At 41.8% G+C, this 19,172-nt stretch overlaps 1 protein-coding gene across 2 annotated transcripts; it reads right to left on the reverse strand.

The window, feature by feature from the left end:
• Positions 1-1,897: 1,897 nt before the first annotated feature.
• On the reverse strand, positions 1,898-14,016 carry zgc:162872 (BAR_ACAPs and ArfGap_ACAP domain-containing protein). 2 transcript variants are annotated; one of them, XM_064984124.1, is made up of 22 exons: positions 13,413-14,016; positions 13,159-13,216; positions 12,927-13,046; positions 12,721-12,774; positions 12,562-12,620; positions 11,764-11,947; positions 10,621-10,665; positions 10,337-10,432; positions 9,703-9,777; positions 9,514-9,617; positions 9,347-9,398; positions 9,118-9,218; positions 8,740-8,851; positions 8,314-8,510; positions 8,004-8,073; positions 7,682-7,776; positions 7,472-7,548; positions 7,180-7,334; positions 6,661-6,770; positions 5,624-5,734; positions 5,474-5,535; positions 1,898-3,583 (listed from the first exon to the last, which is right to left on the reverse strand). In XM_064984124.1, exons 1-22 carry the CDS (start codon positions 13,463-13,465, stop codon positions 3,414-3,416), a joined length of 2,160 nt encoding a protein of 719 aa, XP_064840196.1. In that variant the 5' UTR covers positions 13,466-14,016; the 3' UTR covers positions 1,898-3,413. The 2 variants fall into 2 exon arrangements, with proteins under 2 accessions (XP_064840196.1, XP_064840197.1); XM_064984125.1 differs by lacking the exon at positions 13,159-13,216.
• Between the last annotated feature and the right edge of the window lie 5,156 nt (positions 14,017-19,172).

Consider the following 19,172-nt stretch of genomic DNA (forward strand, 5'->3'; position numbering starts at 1 on the left):
GTGCACCTTGGTATATATTCTACAAGTGCCTGGAACTTCCTGTGTGGAAGCACTCCATGGCCTTTCAATATACACTGCTCAAAAAAATAAAGGGAACACTAAAATAACAGATCCTAGATCTGAATGAATGAAATATTATTATTAAATACCTTTTTCTTTACATAGTTGAATGTGCTGACAACAAAAATCACACAAAAATTATCAATGGAAGTCAAATTTATCAACCCATGGAGGTCTGTATTTGGAGTCACACTCAAAATTAAAGTGGAAAACCACACTACAGGATGATCCAACTTTGATGTAATGTCCTTAAAACAAGTCAAAATGAGGCTCAGTAGTGTGTGTGGCCTCCACGTGCCTGTATGACCTCCCTACATCGCCTGGGCATGCTCCTGATGAGGTGGCGGATGGTCTCCTGAGGGATCTCGTCCCAGACCTGGACTAAAGCATCCGCCAACTCCTGGACAGTCTGTGGTGCAACGTGGCGTTGGTGGATGGAGCGAGACATGATGTCCCAGATGTGCTCACATGGAGGGCTGTGCGGCCCCCCAAAGAAATGCCACCCCACACCATGACTGACCCACTGCTAAACCGGTCATGCTGGAGGATGTTGCAGGCAGCAGAACGTTCTCCACGGCGTCTCCAGACTCTGTCACGTCTGTCACGAGGTCAGTGTGAACCTGCTTTCATCGGTGAAGAGCACAGGGTGCCAGTGGCGAATTTGCCAATCTTGGTGATCTCTGGCAAATGCCAAACGTCCTGCACGGTGTTGGGCTGTAAGCACCCACCTGTGGACGTCGGGCCCTCATACCACCCTCATGGAGTCTGTTTCTGACCATTTGAGCAGACACATGCACATTTGCGTCCTGCTGGAGGTAATTTTGCAGGGCTCTGGCAGTGCTCCTCCTGCTCCTCCTTGCACAAAGGCAGAGGTAGCGGTCCTGCGACTGGGTTGTTGCCCTCCTACAGCCTCCTCCATGTCTCCTGATGTACTGGCCTGTCTCCTGGTAGCACCTCCATGCTCTGGACACTACGCTGACAGACACAGCAAACCTTCTTGCCACAGCTCGCATTGATGTGCCATCCTGGATGAGCTGCACTACCTGTGCCACTTGTGTGGGTTGTAGACTCCGTCTCATGCTACCACTAGAGTGAAAGCACCGCCAGCATTCAAAAGTGACCAAAACATCAGCCAGGAAGCATAGGAACTGAGAAGTGGTCTGTGGTCACCACCTGCAAAACCACTCCTTTATTGGGGGTGTCTTGTTAATTGCCTGTAATTTCAACCTGTTGTCTATTCCATTTGCACAACAGCATGTGAAATGTATTGTCAATCAGTGTTGCTTCCTAAGTGGACAGTTTGATTTCACAGAAGTGTGATTGACTTGGAGTTACACTGTGTTGTTTAAGTGTTCCCTTTATTTTTTTGAGCAGTGTATTTTGTACCCCTCATTTAGTGCAGTGTTTCCTTTATTTACCTGTAAAATGGACAGGGGTATCTCTGGAGTCACAACAAAATGGAATATAAAGTTGTGTATAAAGTTCGGTATGACACAATTTCATGTGTACAACAGCTAAAGACCTGCATCACAATACTGAGAGCTTTAATGTTTCTAAAATTATGTATATATATTTTTTTGTGCCTTTTCATGTCTTTTTTGGGACCCAGATACTACACAACGAGGATGAGGTCGTGATTTGCTGTTTGGGGTCAATTTCTATAAAAGGGGAAATCACAAAATATTTGTCTGGACCCTTCTATAACAATCCATTTACATACAAAATAGAGATTTGTTTGTAAAATATAACTTTTCCACTAAGGACTGTACTCATCATTTACTCATTATTTCAATCACATCTGGGACACTGTGCACCATAATCCAATAAAAACACAAAACAGTATTGACACATTTTTATTATATCTGACTGTGCTACAGTAAAATCACATATAATATGCCGATATTTAAGCAATAGGGCCCAAGGGGATGTGGAATATTGGCCATATACCACAAACCCCCAAGATGCCTAATTGCCATTATAAACTGGTTACCAACACAAGTAGAACAGTAAACAAGTATTTCTGTGTCATATTGTCTGATATACACACAGCTGAAATGCTGTTTCAGCCAATTATAATCCAGGACCCAAACTACCCACTCTATAATACATTCTAAATCCCTGCATTCTCGTTTTATAGTTTTGGTCCACTTATTTCCTCTGCAAACAAAAACATAACAATAACAGTCTTTTATAAGGAGCCATTGCTTTTCAATGGGATTGATCCAGACTCAAATTGAAAGATTAACCGGGGTGTAATCATTAGTACACACTGTAACAAAAATGTTTCACAACAGAAAATGTTCTGCAATGAAAACGAGAGTTCTTATTGGACAGATTTGGGTAGGTCCCTCCCTGTTTCGTCCTGTTTGGCTCCTAGTGAATACACCCCACATTCAGCAAGAATCAACTGTTCCCTCAGATGACCTGTTAGTAGCAACATGTATAGGCTATTGCATGCAGCAGTTCAGTCAGTAAGTGTAAGTCATCTAATAACATCTGAAATATTGGAGTTGCTAATAACAATACATAAATATAATACTTTAGTATTTCAATATGTAACCCTTTTATATTCCTTATTTATGTCATTTTTGGTCATTACAGCAGACTGTGCAAAGACAGTTTATATGCATCCATCCTATGAAACATCCATTCCCAAGAATGGGAGCATTCATTCCTTGAGGGTTTAAGGGTCTACTGACCAGTATTCAAGACTGTAACATTTAATATTATAAGTTCTAAACAGGATTGAGATCCTGAGACCGTTTGTTTCCTTGTAGCAGTAGGCCTAGTAGTTTAAGTTTTCTTTTGCTTTGTAAATATGTTCAAATAAATTTTCTAATAACTTCAAATGTGTGCCTCAAAACTGAAGCAAGTTTAAAAAAAATGTTTTTACTATGTTCAAGTCAGAATTTGATTTGTTATTTAACTGCTGAGGCACAATGACAACTGTCAGACACTGCAGCCCTGAAGGACCAGGAGGGTGCAACTTTACAGAATGTTTAGATATACTGTTTTGTATATATTAGGTGTGAGTGTCTGTTATGTAGAACTGAGAGTCATGTCATTTCTACCTGCAACGATGTGAATGTTTCACCTCATTGAATTCACCCCTGGGTTCCCCATTCTTGACCTGAAAAGTGGTAATGACCCTTTTACTTTATAATTCCCAACCCTAGGTCTCCTCCTCTTTATTTACATGGGAGAATCTCTATTGCATAATCCTTGCGTCCTCTCTCCTCACAACCCATTGGATGAGAATGCCAGAGGCCCCACCCGTCTGATCTTTTCCTCCAATGGGTTTTTAGAAAGAGGCAAGATGAGAGGAAACGAGGAGTATGCAATTGAGAGTCTCCCTATGTGTCTTCCTCCTCCTTATCTGCCTTGTGCTGGTCATTCACCATCCTCTTGTCCTGTCCCTCCACTTCTCCCCTTCTGCTGAACTGTCGACGGGTCAGTCTTTCTGGATCGTGAGAAGCCATATCACTGAAGTCACGGAAGATGTCTTGAAATGTCTCATCGTCACCTGGAAAGAAACACACAAGCATTTCAGCAACATTTTGTGTTTCCATTAAGGGTTGTGTTTAGTAGGCATGAAATTAAACAGAGTGAAACAGGCTGAACTATCTGTACTTGTTCAATAAGAACAAGCCATTTTAGTCTTCGTTGCAAAACGTTTTGCTATGGTGAGCCTGAATTAATACAACCCAGCACAGCAAAATAGCATTGTAGGAGTTTTCACATTCAGCACGGAAAGAGAAGTCTGGCTGATACCAAAACTCGAAGTCCTCCTGACTTCAGAGTCTAGGGAGGCTGTTAGATGCTGTCAGCACGATGCGTCAATAATGAAGGGGGCTGTGCTTTTACTGGTTTGTTCTCCTCTTCGTCTTTCTCTCTCAAACACCCTCATGGACAGCCTCACACGTGGGTGGCATCAGCCAAGCTACAGACAAATACCACAGAAGGTGAAAGAACAAAGTCTACTCACAAAGTTTAGATAAACATGGTTGGGTCGATTGGTTCACCTCAACTCTGGAAATCAATACGACTTGCAACTCCATGGGAATTGGACTATACGGATAGGGCTAAATTGAAATGTTTCTTACAGAAGAAATATGAAAAGCACATGCATAAGCATGGTAGCAATTCAAAGGGAACAGTTTGGAGATTATGGGGAAATTATTAGACCAAAATTGAGGACACAACAGTTCACTGCAGAACTGTTTTCTGTGCATTTTATACTGAACAAAAATAAAAACGCAACATGCAACAATTACAGTTCATATAAGAAAATCAGCCAATTGAAACAACCACTGGGGAGCCAGGCCCAGTCAATCAGAATTAGTTTTTCCACGCAAAACAGAAATACTCAACACCCCCCTCAGACGATCCCACAAGTGAAGAAGTCGGATGTGGAGGTCCTAGGCTGGCATGGTTACACGTGGTCTGTGGTTGTGAGGCCAGTTCGACATACTGCCAAATTCTTTAAAACGATGTTGGAGGCAGCTTAGTGTAAAGAAATAAACATTTATTTCTCTGGCAACAGCTCTGGTTAACATTCCTTCAGTCAGCATGCGAGTTGTATCTCCCTCAAAACTTGTGGCATTGTGTTGTGCTACAAAATTGCACATTTTAGAGTGGCCTTTTATTGTCCCCAGCACAATTACTGTTGTTGTTTACGCAATCCAAAAACGTCCCATTATAAATGGCAATCTGGGTCAGGTGGGCATAATTTTGAAAGCTTGTTCTATTGCCAACATGACTAGCTAAGTTATAAAATACAATCTTAAAAAGGATTCATAAAGGAGTCATGCGTGCATTTAGGTGCATGTTCTGCCGCAAATTATCTTCACAATAGACAAACATTGGCTCATTCTGTTTATAACAACCTAGGGTATGAAGCCATGTCATCTTGTAACTGTACATCAACATAGTAATCATAAACGTTGACACTGTATATGCCCATGAGTTTTATGGAAATGTGAAGTACACATTTGGATTCACAGGTGTTTGGCTTGCTTGTATGACATCACAGCGGTATATATTATAATACTCAACGTCTCATCTTTCAAAAATACACCTAAAATTCCTCTTAATTTACAGCATTCCCCTCACTTAGACAACAAAACATTTGCAAAAGTTGCCCAATTAGTGGGAAGGATGGGGGCAACTTCTTGTCACTTGTGGTGCTCTAGTTCAGAAAAGATGGCAGGTCAAAACCCATACAGAGCTGTGAAGTGGAGGCCCTGAGCTCTGATGTCATGTATAGCATGTTGCTGGGCAGCCACTGCGTTCCAATTTAGGCTCTTATCAGTTAACATATCTTCCATTTTCAACCGGTATACAGGTTTCTCACAGGCGAGAAACAAATAAAAGGTATCAGCATTTTATTAAACATCTACATAGTGAATGTTACCCATAGATCCAAAGAATCCCTCTGAGTCTCTCATCTCTTCATTCATGCGAGCCATTCGTAGTCTGGAAAACAGTCCCCAAAAAATACAGGCCATTAATAAACTACCACAAAGCTTCTACTTTTCCTGCATTTCAGAGTGGATTTACTTACAGGGTTACAATATCGGCATGTGCTGTCTCTATGGCAATGGCGAGTGGGTCCTGCCCCCTCTCGTCAACTGCATACTGATTGGCTCCCTTTTTTAGAAGTAGACACACTTGCCTGTGAGAAACATGATACACACGTTATTCATTTGCACCCACCAAACAGATTTTAACCAATCATAGACTGATATACTATAGCCCAAGACATCAGTGGTTCTCAAAGTGGTACTGCAAGGGGTCAGCAACCAAATTATTTAAAAAAAATAAGAAAAGGGTCCAGATACTTGGTTAGTCCGATCATGCACTGCAGAAATCATAGTAAAACTCTTTGCATGCTTTTTTATTGAATTCTCAAGTAGGAGTTGTGTTCTGATCATGAAGGGGTCCCGGAGAAATTTGCCATCACAAAAGGGCTCCCTGACCCCAAAAAAGACCCCAAAGTGAAACCGATTTATGTGTGTCTTTGTGACACATGCCATGATGGAGCAAAGTGTCAGTCAAATGGGCCGTCTCACAGTAGTGAGTTATAAATCATGGGCTGAATAGAAGCAAAGTCTACCGTCTTTAGAACTGTATAATAATCGCATTAGGACTATTTGCCTCCTCCTCTCTTAATATTGTTTATTCTATCGCTCTCAATAAGCTGTGATTGAGAATAGCCTACGCCTAGGTCCTATAGACTCCAACTTTCATTCATGTTCCTTTTTAAAGCGTCAACCTTCTTAGGCTATTTGAATATTTGGGATATAGGCTACTCTATATCATTCTAACTTGTCTTAAAGCTTTTATGATAGGCCTAGTAGGAGGATAGGATATTGGCCATGGAGGGTCAGGTGGTTTTCTGACCCACACAGATCATTTATTTCCAACGGTCTTGACATTCAGGCTACCTAGCTGTCAATCATCGTCAATAGACGATACTATAGTAATATTGCCCAACCCTAGACTGTGTGAAAGCATTGGTGTGAATTAAATAGAACTCTATTCAACACCATACATATACTGTATATGTAACTGATGTATCTCTATGGGTGTGACCCTCACCCTGTGTGGCCCCAGGTGGCTGCAGTGTGAAGGGCACCTTGGCCGCGCTGGTCACGGTAGTTTACATTGGCTCCATTCTGCAGTAGGAACTCACAGGCCGATAGGGAACCCTGCAGACACACAGAAAATGTAAGACAAGTGCACACCCCATGTTTATGGCCCTGAATAATACACATAAAAATACACATAAAACAAACTCTCTAGTCAGGATAAACTTGGGGGCCTACCATGCTAAAGTATAAATATAACCCAATCTATGTCAAATAGACTTAGCAATATTACATTGCCGTGATGTTGCAGATAAGCATGATAAGCATAATGCATCACGATGCACTCAAGTATCACAGAATAGCTGCACATCTGCTTCGGTGCACTTCAATAGCATCAATGTGATAACTGCAAAACTGAAACAGCAGAGAAGTTTAGCCCTGGGATTGAATGTCCTTAGCAGCATGATATTGCTGATTACTTTGTGCATCGCTGACTGTACCTTTAAGTAATGTCCATGGCGCTACTCACCCCAAAAGTTGAGCCAATGAGAGCAGTGCGTCCCTCCTCCTCAGCGTGGCTCCAGTTCACCTCTGCACCCTGCGCCAACGCTGATGCCATGGTGACCAGGTCCCCTTGGAAAGCAGCCTGGTACAACTGGCGCCCTGCATTCTCCCTCCCAATCTCTACAGTAACAATAATAGCGTCATTGAAAGAGGACTGGATAGTGAGGAAATTTATGAGTAGGACTCATTAAATTCACACAGAGACACACAAACAACATCAAACCCGTGCAGAACTGAGTAGTACGATAGGGACCTACGTGTTTCAGGCGAGCTGGGATCCTTCACAAATCTTTTCTCCACATATTTCTCTTTAATCCATGTCTCTTTCTCTGGGCTGAAAGAGAGAGAGAATAACTGTTAAAGCAGGGGACTGTGCAGGGAGTTATTTTAGTAGTTTTGTTTCAAATCAAACATTGTAAAGCCCTTTGTGAAGTCTTTTGAAACCTACTCGGTTGCGAAATGCTTACCGAGGGCTGCCAGCACTAGGCTTTACTCTGCCCTCTGCTGCACACCTGGACTCATATATCCCATTGATGACATCATTACCCAGACCACACAGCAGCTGCAGAGTAGAACAGAGCAGAAGAGTTAAGAAACTAACCTCATACTTAGGGCCCCTTCGTTTTTTCCTGACCATGAGCTCTGACCAGTAAAACTCTTGGCCCTAGGTATAGCCAGCTGGTCTTGCCGTCAGGGAAATCTCAGGGCTACTACTCATAATTGTAATATTTTATCTTGAGCTACTCAACTTTAATTTGTAACATGTATGTGCGACTTCCGCTACAATACCTTCAGCTGTTCGGGATCCCAGGAGTCTAGGGTGAGAGATCGTACTTTGGAGAGATGGACCCCAAGGCTCCTGTTAAAGGAACACAACAGAAACATGGTGGTCAGTAACACCGGTCTTGGGAAGCTCCAGGGGGACTGACAGGACTTCCAGCCTAGCACTAACACACCTGATTCAACTAATCAAGGTATGTGTGAGACCTTGATCTGTAAAATGAGGTGTGAAAGTGCTGGACTGGAACAAAAGCCTGCACGCCCTGTAGTCCTGTCAGTCCCCCAGGACTATAAACACCACACACTAGCAAGGCAGTACCTGTGGATGCCGGAGCACTCGATGCACATGGTGATACCCAGGTTGACGCTGGCCCAGCGTGGCTCCTCCTCACTGCAGTCGCAGCAGCGGTGGTTCCCCGGACTTTGGAGGGCCACAACCAAAGCTGCAGGCCTTTGAGGAGGCTGTCCTGGCTGGGGGTCTGAGGGGCTCTGGAGGGGCAGAGGGCTTTCTTTGGGCTAGGCACACAGAGTGACATAGTTAGAATGTATTTGCCTAGATATTCCTTAATAAGACAATAGGACACTGACGGTATGCTGTTTTGTTTAGTTAAATGTGACTTTGTTTTTGTTTTCTTTGTACAATTTTTATTTTATACAAAAATCTAAGTGCTCGACAATTGTAGTTAAATATTGTAGCATGGAAAATCTGTTAATGTGTCTGTATGCTTGTCTGAGTTGTAAATACCTGAGGCTGTTGGGACTCCACTCTCTTGCAGTAGGCCATGTCTATGCTCCCTTGAACAGCACTGATCCAAGCCTGCTTCAGCTCCTCTGAGTCAGCCTGGAGGGCACAGCATCTGGGCAGAGGAAGACAGACAGGTCAATGAGGGATAACTTGGACTTGAGCTCTGCTTTAATGCAATGCGTCACATGCAAAATATAAGTAAAATATTTACACTGTATCTGAAATCAGCTGCGAAGCTTGCACTGTTAAATCTAAGTTAAGTTTTTATTATCTCACAGATAAAGCCTCACGGAGATACATTTATACAACATTTAGTGGAAAACTTCAGAAAAAATGTAAATAGAACAAAAAATATAGAAATTAAAACTGCTAAGCTACTTTTTAACAGAAACCAGCTCAAAACTGAAGCGGCGGTCAATGCTGTCCAGAGACTTCACCGCACACAGCCTGAGGTCATCAAACAGCGACACAGGCTCCTCCTACAGGAAGATAACTGTCAATCACAACTATTCAAGGACACAAAAATGTCTGTAATAAAATTCTGCAGTACAACTATAATAAATGATTGCTCAAAAGACCAAATAAATACATAAATAAACTGTCCTACCTTATGTGACTTTGTGTACACCAATTGGTTGTCTTTAATGGAAAACCAGCATCTACAGCAAGATTTGAGATTTAGTGACGTGTTGAATACAGGGGAGTAATTAACTGTCATTGTGTGACATAAGTTGTAAGGTATCACAGTAAAGAATTTGTGTTTCTCTCGCTCACCTCTTCCATGTCTTGTTCTTTCTCCGAGATCTTTTGAAGAGGTAGCCCTGTATGGTTTCCCCCCCATCAGGACAGGAACTTAGTATGGGCTCCCCTGAGGCATCCTGGAAACAAACACACACATTTGTGTTAGTTAAGTGATAATACTTCAGTAACTGTGAGCGTCTGGCATCTGATGATAACACTCACTCTCTGCTGGACCAGTAGGTGGGTATTCTCCAGGTCCTTTCTTTTAGCTGTACATTCAGTCGAGAGCTGGGCGAGCTGTCAAGAGGCATATTATCAGAAATCTCAATGAACCAGTAGACAATGATATTGGCAGCCGCATTCTGGACTATATACTCCCTGAGTGGCAGGCACAAGTCCAGATAGGGCTCAATCAGTGCCAGAGCACCTGCACTTTTGATCTCCTCTGAAAAAATGTCCTCCTCGCTCAGAATGTTTTTATTCATGACCTTTTAAATTAGATTTTTAGTCACTTTTCAATGTTTCATTTTACATGTGTTTCAACACATTTCACATTAAACTAGCTAATTTAATTTAACTCTTGGGAAAAATCCCCCTCCTCACCCTCCAGTTTAAAGAGCGCATGTCTGACTTCTGTATGCAATCAGTGGCCACTGACACAGAACAGAGAGTATGTCCTTTTTTGTTGTTGTTGAGAACCAGAATATATTTATTTTTTTTACAGTCAAGCCAGGTACTTTTAGCTACAGAGTTTTTCCTGGTCAGGGCGCGTGGTCAGTAAAAACTCCTGTCCCTAGTTATAGTGACTTTCCCTCAACTAACAATCACATCGTCTAGTCTGTCACTGTAGTCTCACCTGTGCGGCCATGGACTTCATAGTGGGCTCCAAGTCTCTCAGCAAGTCAAAGCCTTGGTGGAAGAAGGTATACTGGGCATGGAAGTAGGAGAACACCTGAAACAAACAATATAGGAATGACTGATCAACCAATTATACATCTACATCTGACATGCCTACTCTGCAATGTTCTTCACAATTCATGTTCTAATTATTTATTGTCATTCATTACACTGAGTTCACCTGGGTATTTATCTACGTTTGCATTTAAGATCACCCACTACAGCTTAGAAACTGGGACTCACAGAATTTAGGATGTCCAGCTTCTGCTGGGCCTTGAAGTTATTCAGCTGCAAGAAGAGCAATGGATAAAAGGACAAATTAACAAAAACAATGCAAGCCACAATCTAAAAATCTGTTGAACTTCACAAAATGAATTTCAAAGCATTGAACGTATTAATATGACCTCACCAATCGCTGAAGAAACCTAAATGAATGCCGTAACTCCGTTAACAATGGGTTCTGTTTATTAGGCACCAAACAGAAGAACATGGACTGAAACAAGGAGGGACTTCCTTCCCTTATCCAATAAGAAACGCTCATATTTTGTTTTCTGTTGCATTTATGATTACTTTAATTCCACCTTAATGAACACGATCCCAGGCCTCATCCTTGTCATTAATAGCCGTCCTAAAATGCATGTTTGCTAATGTCTAGCCATGTCATGGGTTGTCTGGTTATGCGCCGGCCTGTTTATGATGACATAAAGTATCTGTTCCTGCTCTGTTAGATGTACCTAAACGTGTTCTCTCACCTGCTTACTCAAACCTTAAACAAATAAACCCCTCCCACTGTTCCAGGATGTCTTTGCCAGTGAGTCCTTTGTCGTCTGAGTTCTCTGCTAAATAGTCTCTGCTGGGAATGCCCTACTTCAGCAGCCATCATCTGCTCTCTGAGGAATCATACATTCGTTCAATTTCCAATCTGGCCCTCATACCATCATCGTAACCTAATCATCTCCCTTTATTCCCTCTCCTCCCCCCTGTAACTATTCCCTAAGTCATTGCTGTAAATGAGAATGTGTTCTTGGTAAACTTACCTGCTAAAATAATGCTAAAATAAAAAAGAAATCACAGCTGAGTGTACTTTACACTATGAGCAGAATGAAAAGAATCATCTAAGTAAGAATTACCTGAGTGCTACTCACTCCGCTAACAATTCCTATCCTGTGTAAACATCCCTAATCCCAAGTAGGGTTGCAAAATTCCAGAAAATGTCTCCAAAGTTCGCAGGTATTTTCAGAATTCCGGGCTGGAGACTTTTAACACCTTTCCGAAATTTTGCAACCCTAATTAGTACCTCCTCAAACTAAATCCGACTATAACTAGCAGTTTATTTTCCAATTGTATGTATTGATCTGTGGTTATGCATCTGGCTATTGCATTTACCTGCAAGCAGTAATCAAGGGCAAAGTGCTGGTGACATTTGCGTGTGGCCAACAGAAGATGGCTGGCGCGCTCTGCATCGATGACTTTGTGGCGGTATATCTGGGCATTTTTCACCGCCGCCGTCTCCAGATCCTCCCCAATCCGCACAAACTCCTTCCTAGTCTCTCCTAGCTGGGGTATGAACCTAAATGACAAAGACATAAAGGACATTTATAGTGCATTATGATGCAGTTATAATGCATTGTAAATCTTGTCATGAGCATGTATGACCCCCTGTACACGGTCTTATAATTATCTCTTCTTCTTTTGTCACATACACCTGTTAGGTGTAGTGAAATGTGTTGTTTTACAGGGTCAGCTATAGTAGTATGGTGCCCCTGTAACAAATTAGGTTTAAGTGCCTTGCTCAAGGGCATCGAGAGATTTTTCATCTTGTCGGCTCGAGTATTCGAACCAGCAGTTACTGGACCAACGCTCTTACGGCTAGGTTACCCTAATGATAATGATCCTGACTAGATTCCAGACATTTTGAGTAAGTTGAAATATCAAGAGACCTAAGCCTTATTATAAGACATTATTAAGGCTCATGCTTATAACAAGTTATAAGTGCACCTGTGTGCGTGTGTGTGTGTGTGTGTGTGTGTGTGTGTGTGTGTGTGTGTGTGTGTGTGTGTGTGTGTGTGTGTGTGTGTGTGTGTGTCTGTGTGTGTGTGTGTGTGTGTGTGTGTGTGTGTGTGTGTGTGTGTGTGTGTGTGTGTGTGTGTGTGTGTGTGTGTGTGTGTGTGCAAGGCAACATACTGTGTGAGAAGGTTTGACAGCTGCTGATTGATAGCTCTTTGCGTCTGGTCAAACAGCACCTAAAGACATGAGAGAACCACTAGGAGAGTAAAACCTGCGCTGACTAAAGCACATAACAAGTGGACAACAATCATCCGTCTCAAGTGGAACTCAACTCACAGTATGAAAGTTGATCATCTCCTGTAGTCCTTGAATGAACTGACTCATGCAGTTCTATGAGGACAGAAGAGTAGAATGCAACAGACATCAATTTTGTGATAATAAAACAGAACCAAATTACAATTTTAGCCTAATGATTTGTGTCCCTTATAATTGCCCCATGCCCTTCTTTCCTACATTTTAACCCTCTCCCTGTTCATACATACCATGATGACGCTGTCACGTTTGTGATACGTGGAGAACTCGGCCAGTCCGGCGAGGAAATGCTGATTTGCTGTGTTGTATGCTTGCCCTGATTCAACCATCTTGCCACAGAGCTTCATCACCTGCATCAGGAGGTATACACACTCAGATATTCATGACTTACAGTTGACATCACTGCAGAAGCAAAATCATCATGCTGCTTGCTACATTTTCAGAGCACAAAGAACTTTGCACCTTTTCCACTTGACTCTGCAGCTCTGCAACATCAGTTTGACACTTATCCAGGGTAAGCCTGACCAAAACCAATAAAAACAGATTATTCCCCAGTCTCCAGAAACTCACCATCAGAGCTATGAAATGCACCATATTGTCATAGTGTTATATTGTTTAAAATCATCCAGACCAGTGTTGTGACAGGTAGAGGAGCAAGGAGTTTTTCCTTAACACCTGAGCAGGAAAAACTCCAAGCCCTAGTGAAGGTTACCAACCTAAATGCAGGTGAGTCCTGGATGCATTCTTCATAGTCCAAGAATGAATCCATTTTGGCTGCGATTTCTCTTCAGTAGAACGGTAGCTGGCTAATAGCTTTGACAAAATTATTCAATGCAATGGGGAGACCTAGATAGCATTAAGCTAACTAATATCGTTAAGCTAGCTATGTTTATAAACTGTCTATGCTATTCATGATACAGATTTAAAGTCACAGCTTGCATCACTAACAGTGACAATAACATAACCAGTTGCTACAATTATAAAGAATAAAACAAAATGTAATTGACATGTTCAGTAGCTAGTGCATTAGCGGCTTGCCTATCATTAGCCTTATAGTAAAGGATAGCCTAAAGCTAGCCAGCTAGGTGTCCTTCCTTGAAAGACAATCGATGGGATGTGAAAAAATGTCATTCGTTTTTCTGAACACCAGCGGCAATGCCCGCTTACAACAAATTATGGACTGCATGAGCGTGTAACAGCTCAACAGAATTTTAGATATGTCCCTTTGTAATAACTAACTATAAATACTAGTCTCAAACAGCTGTCTCCGCATACATGCAAGATGTTGCCAATCGCTTTTTGTAAATATCCGATGATGACTATTTTTCTGCTAGCGGCACTAACGATGACGTCACGTTCTTATGATAATGAGGAAACCTTCAAAGTAAAAGCCCCATTTCAAAACATTGCAAGGTGGATAAATCATTCTAAAGATAATACATTTGAATCAATGTCGTTTTTTTATTGTGCTTCTTAGCAAATGCAAGAAGGAATTTATGGAAAATATATGTTTTAAAAACATTTTCAGACCACTGTTGAAAAATACAAATTTTAGACTGGCATGTCACAATATTGGTGTTATAATAGAAAAAAACTATTATTTGTGCCAGTTTCAAAGTGGAGTTGGAAGTACTCATTAGAGTTTGTAGAATCTATATATGGTGTCATTTCATAGGGTATTGAATCATATGGAGTGTTGCTAGCCTTTTACTCCACCCATTGCATTGGCCACAATGAAAATCATGGAAGTACATGACATATAGACTTATATAGAAAAAACGGTTGTTTGTGCGGATGTAAAAGTGGGATTGAGAGTACTCATGAGGGTCTGTAGAATCTATATATAGTGTCATTTCATGGGGCAATGAATAATAATACAGAGTGTTGCTGGCCTTTTACTACACCCATTCCATTGGCCACAATGAAAATCACTGTAAATGCATTACATATGGGCTTATAGAAAATTGTATTTTATTTGTGGCGATGTAAAAGTGGGGTTGGGAGTACTCAATAGGGTCCATAGAATCTACAGCACCAGTCAAAATATTGGACACACATACTCATTCAAAGGTTTTTCTTTATTTTTACTATTTCCTACATTGTAGAATAATAGTGAAGACATCAACACTATGTAATAACACATATGGAATCATGTAGTAACCAAAAAAGTGCTAAACAAATCCAAAATATATTTTATATTTGAGATTCTTCAAAGTAGCCACCCTTTGCCTTGATGACAGCTTTGCACACTCTTGGCTTTCTCTCAACTAGTTACACCTGGAATGTTTCCCAAAAGTCTTAAAGGAGTTCCCACATATGCTGAGCACCTTTTGGCTGCTTTTCCTTCACTCTGCGGTCCAACTCATCCCAAACCATCTCAATTTGGTTGAGGTCAGGTGATTGTGAAGGCCAGGTCATCTTATGCAGCACTCCATCACTCTCCTTCTTGGTCAAATAGCCCTTACACAGCCTGGAGGTGTGTTGGGTCATTGTCCTGTTGAAAAACTAACAATAGTCCCACTAAGTGCAAATCAGATGGGATGGCATATCACTGCAGAATGCTGTAGTAGCCATGCTGGTTAAGTGTATGGAACGCCGTTTGGGTCTTTGGGTCAAAAAAGATACACGTCAAATAACAATATGCAAATATTGGCCAATAACAAATAAGGCGCATGTGAAGCCAGCTATGTGAAAAACATTGTCAATCATAATCACCAACAAACTAATAAGTCGTGTCGAACCTTGAAAACATGAGACCGCTTTTAAAGTTTTGCCAACCAAGGACAACCACACCACCTTTACAACTACCCCAGGAGGATCAGGTGGTTCAAAGGTAAGATTAATTCTGGTTGGTAATACCTGGCAAAAGTCAACATTAACCAGCACAGCTTCCTAATGTTAATGTAACGCTCCCCCCTTTCTATTGTTAGCCTATCTAGCCATGTTATCGTTTGTTATTTAATAGTATGTCCGTTCGAGTAAACTAGGCCTTTACATTGCTGTTATGTTGTTTAATGTTTTCGTTGACTTTTTCTTCAAATATCGCTTGAACATGGAGGGTCATAGGACTGGACTGAACTACACTAACTAGCTAGGTATGGCTAACTATAGCAGCAGCTACCGTGGGGTGTGCGAGTATGGGCGGCGTCGATTATGCTGAGTGTCATTAGTGTAACTTTTTATAACGTTTGCACCTGTCAGATTTCAATCATTCAGGAGACAGCATAATGCTGGAGTCCAAAGGCGGCAAACAGGGAGAAACCGGCTGATAAATATGAGGGTTTGCCTGATCGCTGACCCTACCATCAAGCAGCTCTTTTCTTATTTTCACCCCTCACGTTCTAACTCACTTTCTCCTTCTCCCTCACCTTCACCTCCCTCATCTCCATTAGTTTATAAACAACTTGTAGTATTTAAAACCTTAATGTCAGAGTATTTTTCCTTAGGATCAATCCTTATTCGATTTGTCATACATTTTGAATGAGCTCCCCCCCTCTAGAACGTACGTAAGTGACCTTTTACGTTCGCTATAGAGCCGAGTGGACCAGGACAACTGCCCCATCGTCGACGTGATAAATGTCCACAGGGGCAACGTCCTAAACAGTAGCCTGTATGCGTTTCAACGCAAAAATTTGAATGCAGGGGCTAAGATGGATGTTGCATTCGTGTACGTTGAGTCCAAAGTGGAGGGGGCAGTTGACCAAGGGGTCCCTCCAGGGAGTATTACAGGCTCCTCATGGGGGACATCAGAGACTCGGCCATCTTCGAGGGTCCGGAAGGAGCAAAACGGCTGTCCCTTGATGTTCATGGTAAGCCTTCTTTTTACCAGTATTAAGGTCTGATTTTCATGTAAAATACAGAAATTAAGCCAAAACAATTAGTGAAGAGGTTTTCTCAGGTACTTTCTCCAGGGCGATATATCATAGGGATAATAAAGCTGGCACACATTTTTTAATGGTCTTTTTAGAATCACAAAGGCCTGTATAAAACCATTGGGAAAATCAGTGTGTGTGTGGTCCATGGAGGGGTTGGGCCACACTTCTTCTCTGAGCGACTTCGCAGCAGTGTGTGGGAAGCCTGCACCTACACTCAGTTTGGAGGAGGTGAGCCACACTACTCTGAGAGCACATTTGGAAAATGTCCGTTTGATATCCTCCCTAACAGCAACAGGAAACAATATATCATTTTTGACCATGTATGGTTTCTTTTGCTGTGTTTAAAATTCTTGATTGCCTGTCATGCATTTTTTTTAAATTCGAGATCAAAAAAGCAGAGGACATATGAATAACAAATTGGAGGAATCGGTAGACTGGCTGAGCCTACTGGGGCTGAAAAGGATTGTTGTCAAGACAATGGAGGACAGTGATGGTGTGGTTGAATCGGTGGCTCAACAATTTGTCCAAGGGAGCATGCAGGTGGCCTTGGAGCAGTAAGTCAACTCTGTCATAAATATGTGAAGTACTAGTTATTGCCTCCCCTAACATAAGTATTTTGAATCGGTCCACCCCCTAAATCAATACACATCACTATATTGTCCTTATCACTTATTTTTTTAAATATACATACCGTCTCTAAACCATGACAGGTTCAAATATGGTCTCAACTCTCTTGGGCTGCTGGAGGCATTGGGGAACCACCAGACAGCTTCTGAGCTGTCTTCGAGGCATAATCAGAAACAACATCTTCATGAGCTGTATTATCTCTCGATACAGAATCTTTTTTTTTGATTGACGAGAATGGTCATATCTTTGCTCTGTCTTGGAACATATGGGAATTGGCTCCAATTTCATTAATATTATTTAAAATACTATATGTCAATTCCTCAGCCATGGTTATAACTAGCCATATCTACTCTCTGTTCACCAGAAGCATCAGACAAGCGATCCAATTTCGCCTTTGCTATTCTTAGTATACATGGAACCGCTGGCCCAGGCAATTCGTCAATTGAAGGAAAGCCACATGCACCGAATAAAGTGTAGATTTTACTGTGAAATGCTTACTTACAAGCCCTTTACCAACAGTGCAGTTCATGAAGAAGAAAATATTTACTAAGTAGGGTAAAATAAAAAGTAACACAAAAAGAATAACAATAACGAGGCTATGTACAGGGGGCACCGGTACCGAGTCAGTGTGTAGGGGTACAGGCTAGTTGAGGTAATCATTTTTATGAATTGTTCCGAGGTCTTCTACCTTGGGGGTAGAAGCTGTTGAGGAGCCTTTTGGTCCTAGACTTGGTGCTCCGGTACCGCTTGGGTGGCAGGAAGCTTGGCCCCAGTGATGGGCCGTTCGCACTACCCTCTGTAGGGCCTTACGGTCAGATGCCGAGCAGTTGCAATACCAGGTGGTGATGCAACCGGTCAGGATGCTCTTGATGGTGCAACTGTAGAACCTTTTGAGGATATGGGGGCCCATGCCAAATCGTCACAGTCTCCTGAGGGGGAAAAGGTTTTGTCGTGCCCTCTTCACGACTGTCTTGGTATGTTTGGACCATGATAGTTCGTTGGTGATGTGGACACCAAGGAACTTGAAACTCTCGACCCGCTCCACTACAGCCACGTCGATGTTAATGGGGGCCTGTTCGGCCCACTGTTTCCTGTAGTCCATGATCAGCTCCTTTGTCTTGCTCACGTTGAGGGAGAGGTTGTTGTCCTGGCACCACACTGCCAGTTCTCTGACCTCCTCCCTATAGGCCTGTACATAAAATACCTCTTACCTCAGCACATTATTCTGGTACTGGTACTCCCTGAAAATAGATAAATTCTTGTGGATTTTATTTTATTCCTCAAGTTACAATTACATATTTTAACTCTGCATTGTTGGGAAGGGCTCTTAAGCAAGCATTTCAAATCAAATCCTATTAGTCACATACAAATGTTTAGCAGATGTTACTGCAAGTGTAGCGGAATGCTTGTGCTTCTAGTTCCAACGTTGCAGTAATATCTAACAAGTAATCTAACAATTCCACAACTTCCTAATACACACAAATCTAAAGGGATAGAATAAGAATATGTACAGTCAAAAGTTTTGAGAATGACACAAATATGAATTTTCACAAAGTCTGCTGCCTTAGTTTGTATGACGGCATTTTGCATATACTCCAGAATGTTATGAAGAGTGATCCGATGAATTGCAATTAATTGCAAAGTCCCTTTTTGCCATGCAAATGAACGAAATCCCCCCAAAACATTTCCACTGCATTTCAGCCCTGCCACAAAAGGACCAGCTGACATCATGTCAGTGATTCTCTCGTTAACATAGGTGTGAGTGTTGACGAGGACAAGGCTGGAGATCACTCTGTCATGCTGATTGAGTTCGAATAACAGACTGGAAGCTTCAAAAGGAGGGTGGTGCTTGGAATCATTGTTCTTCCTATGTCAAACATGGTTACCTGCAAGGAAACACATGCCGTCATCATTGCTTTGCACAATAGGATATTGTTGCCAGTAAGATTGCACCGAAATCAACAATTTATCGGA

This window comes from Oncorhynchus masou, chromosome 13, assembly GCF_036934945.1.
Source record: "Oncorhynchus masou masou isolate Uvic2021 chromosome 13, UVic_Omas_1.1, whole genome shotgun sequence".
NCBI classification, from domain to species: Eukaryota; Metazoa; Chordata; class Actinopteri; order Salmoniformes; family Salmonidae; genus Oncorhynchus; species Oncorhynchus masou.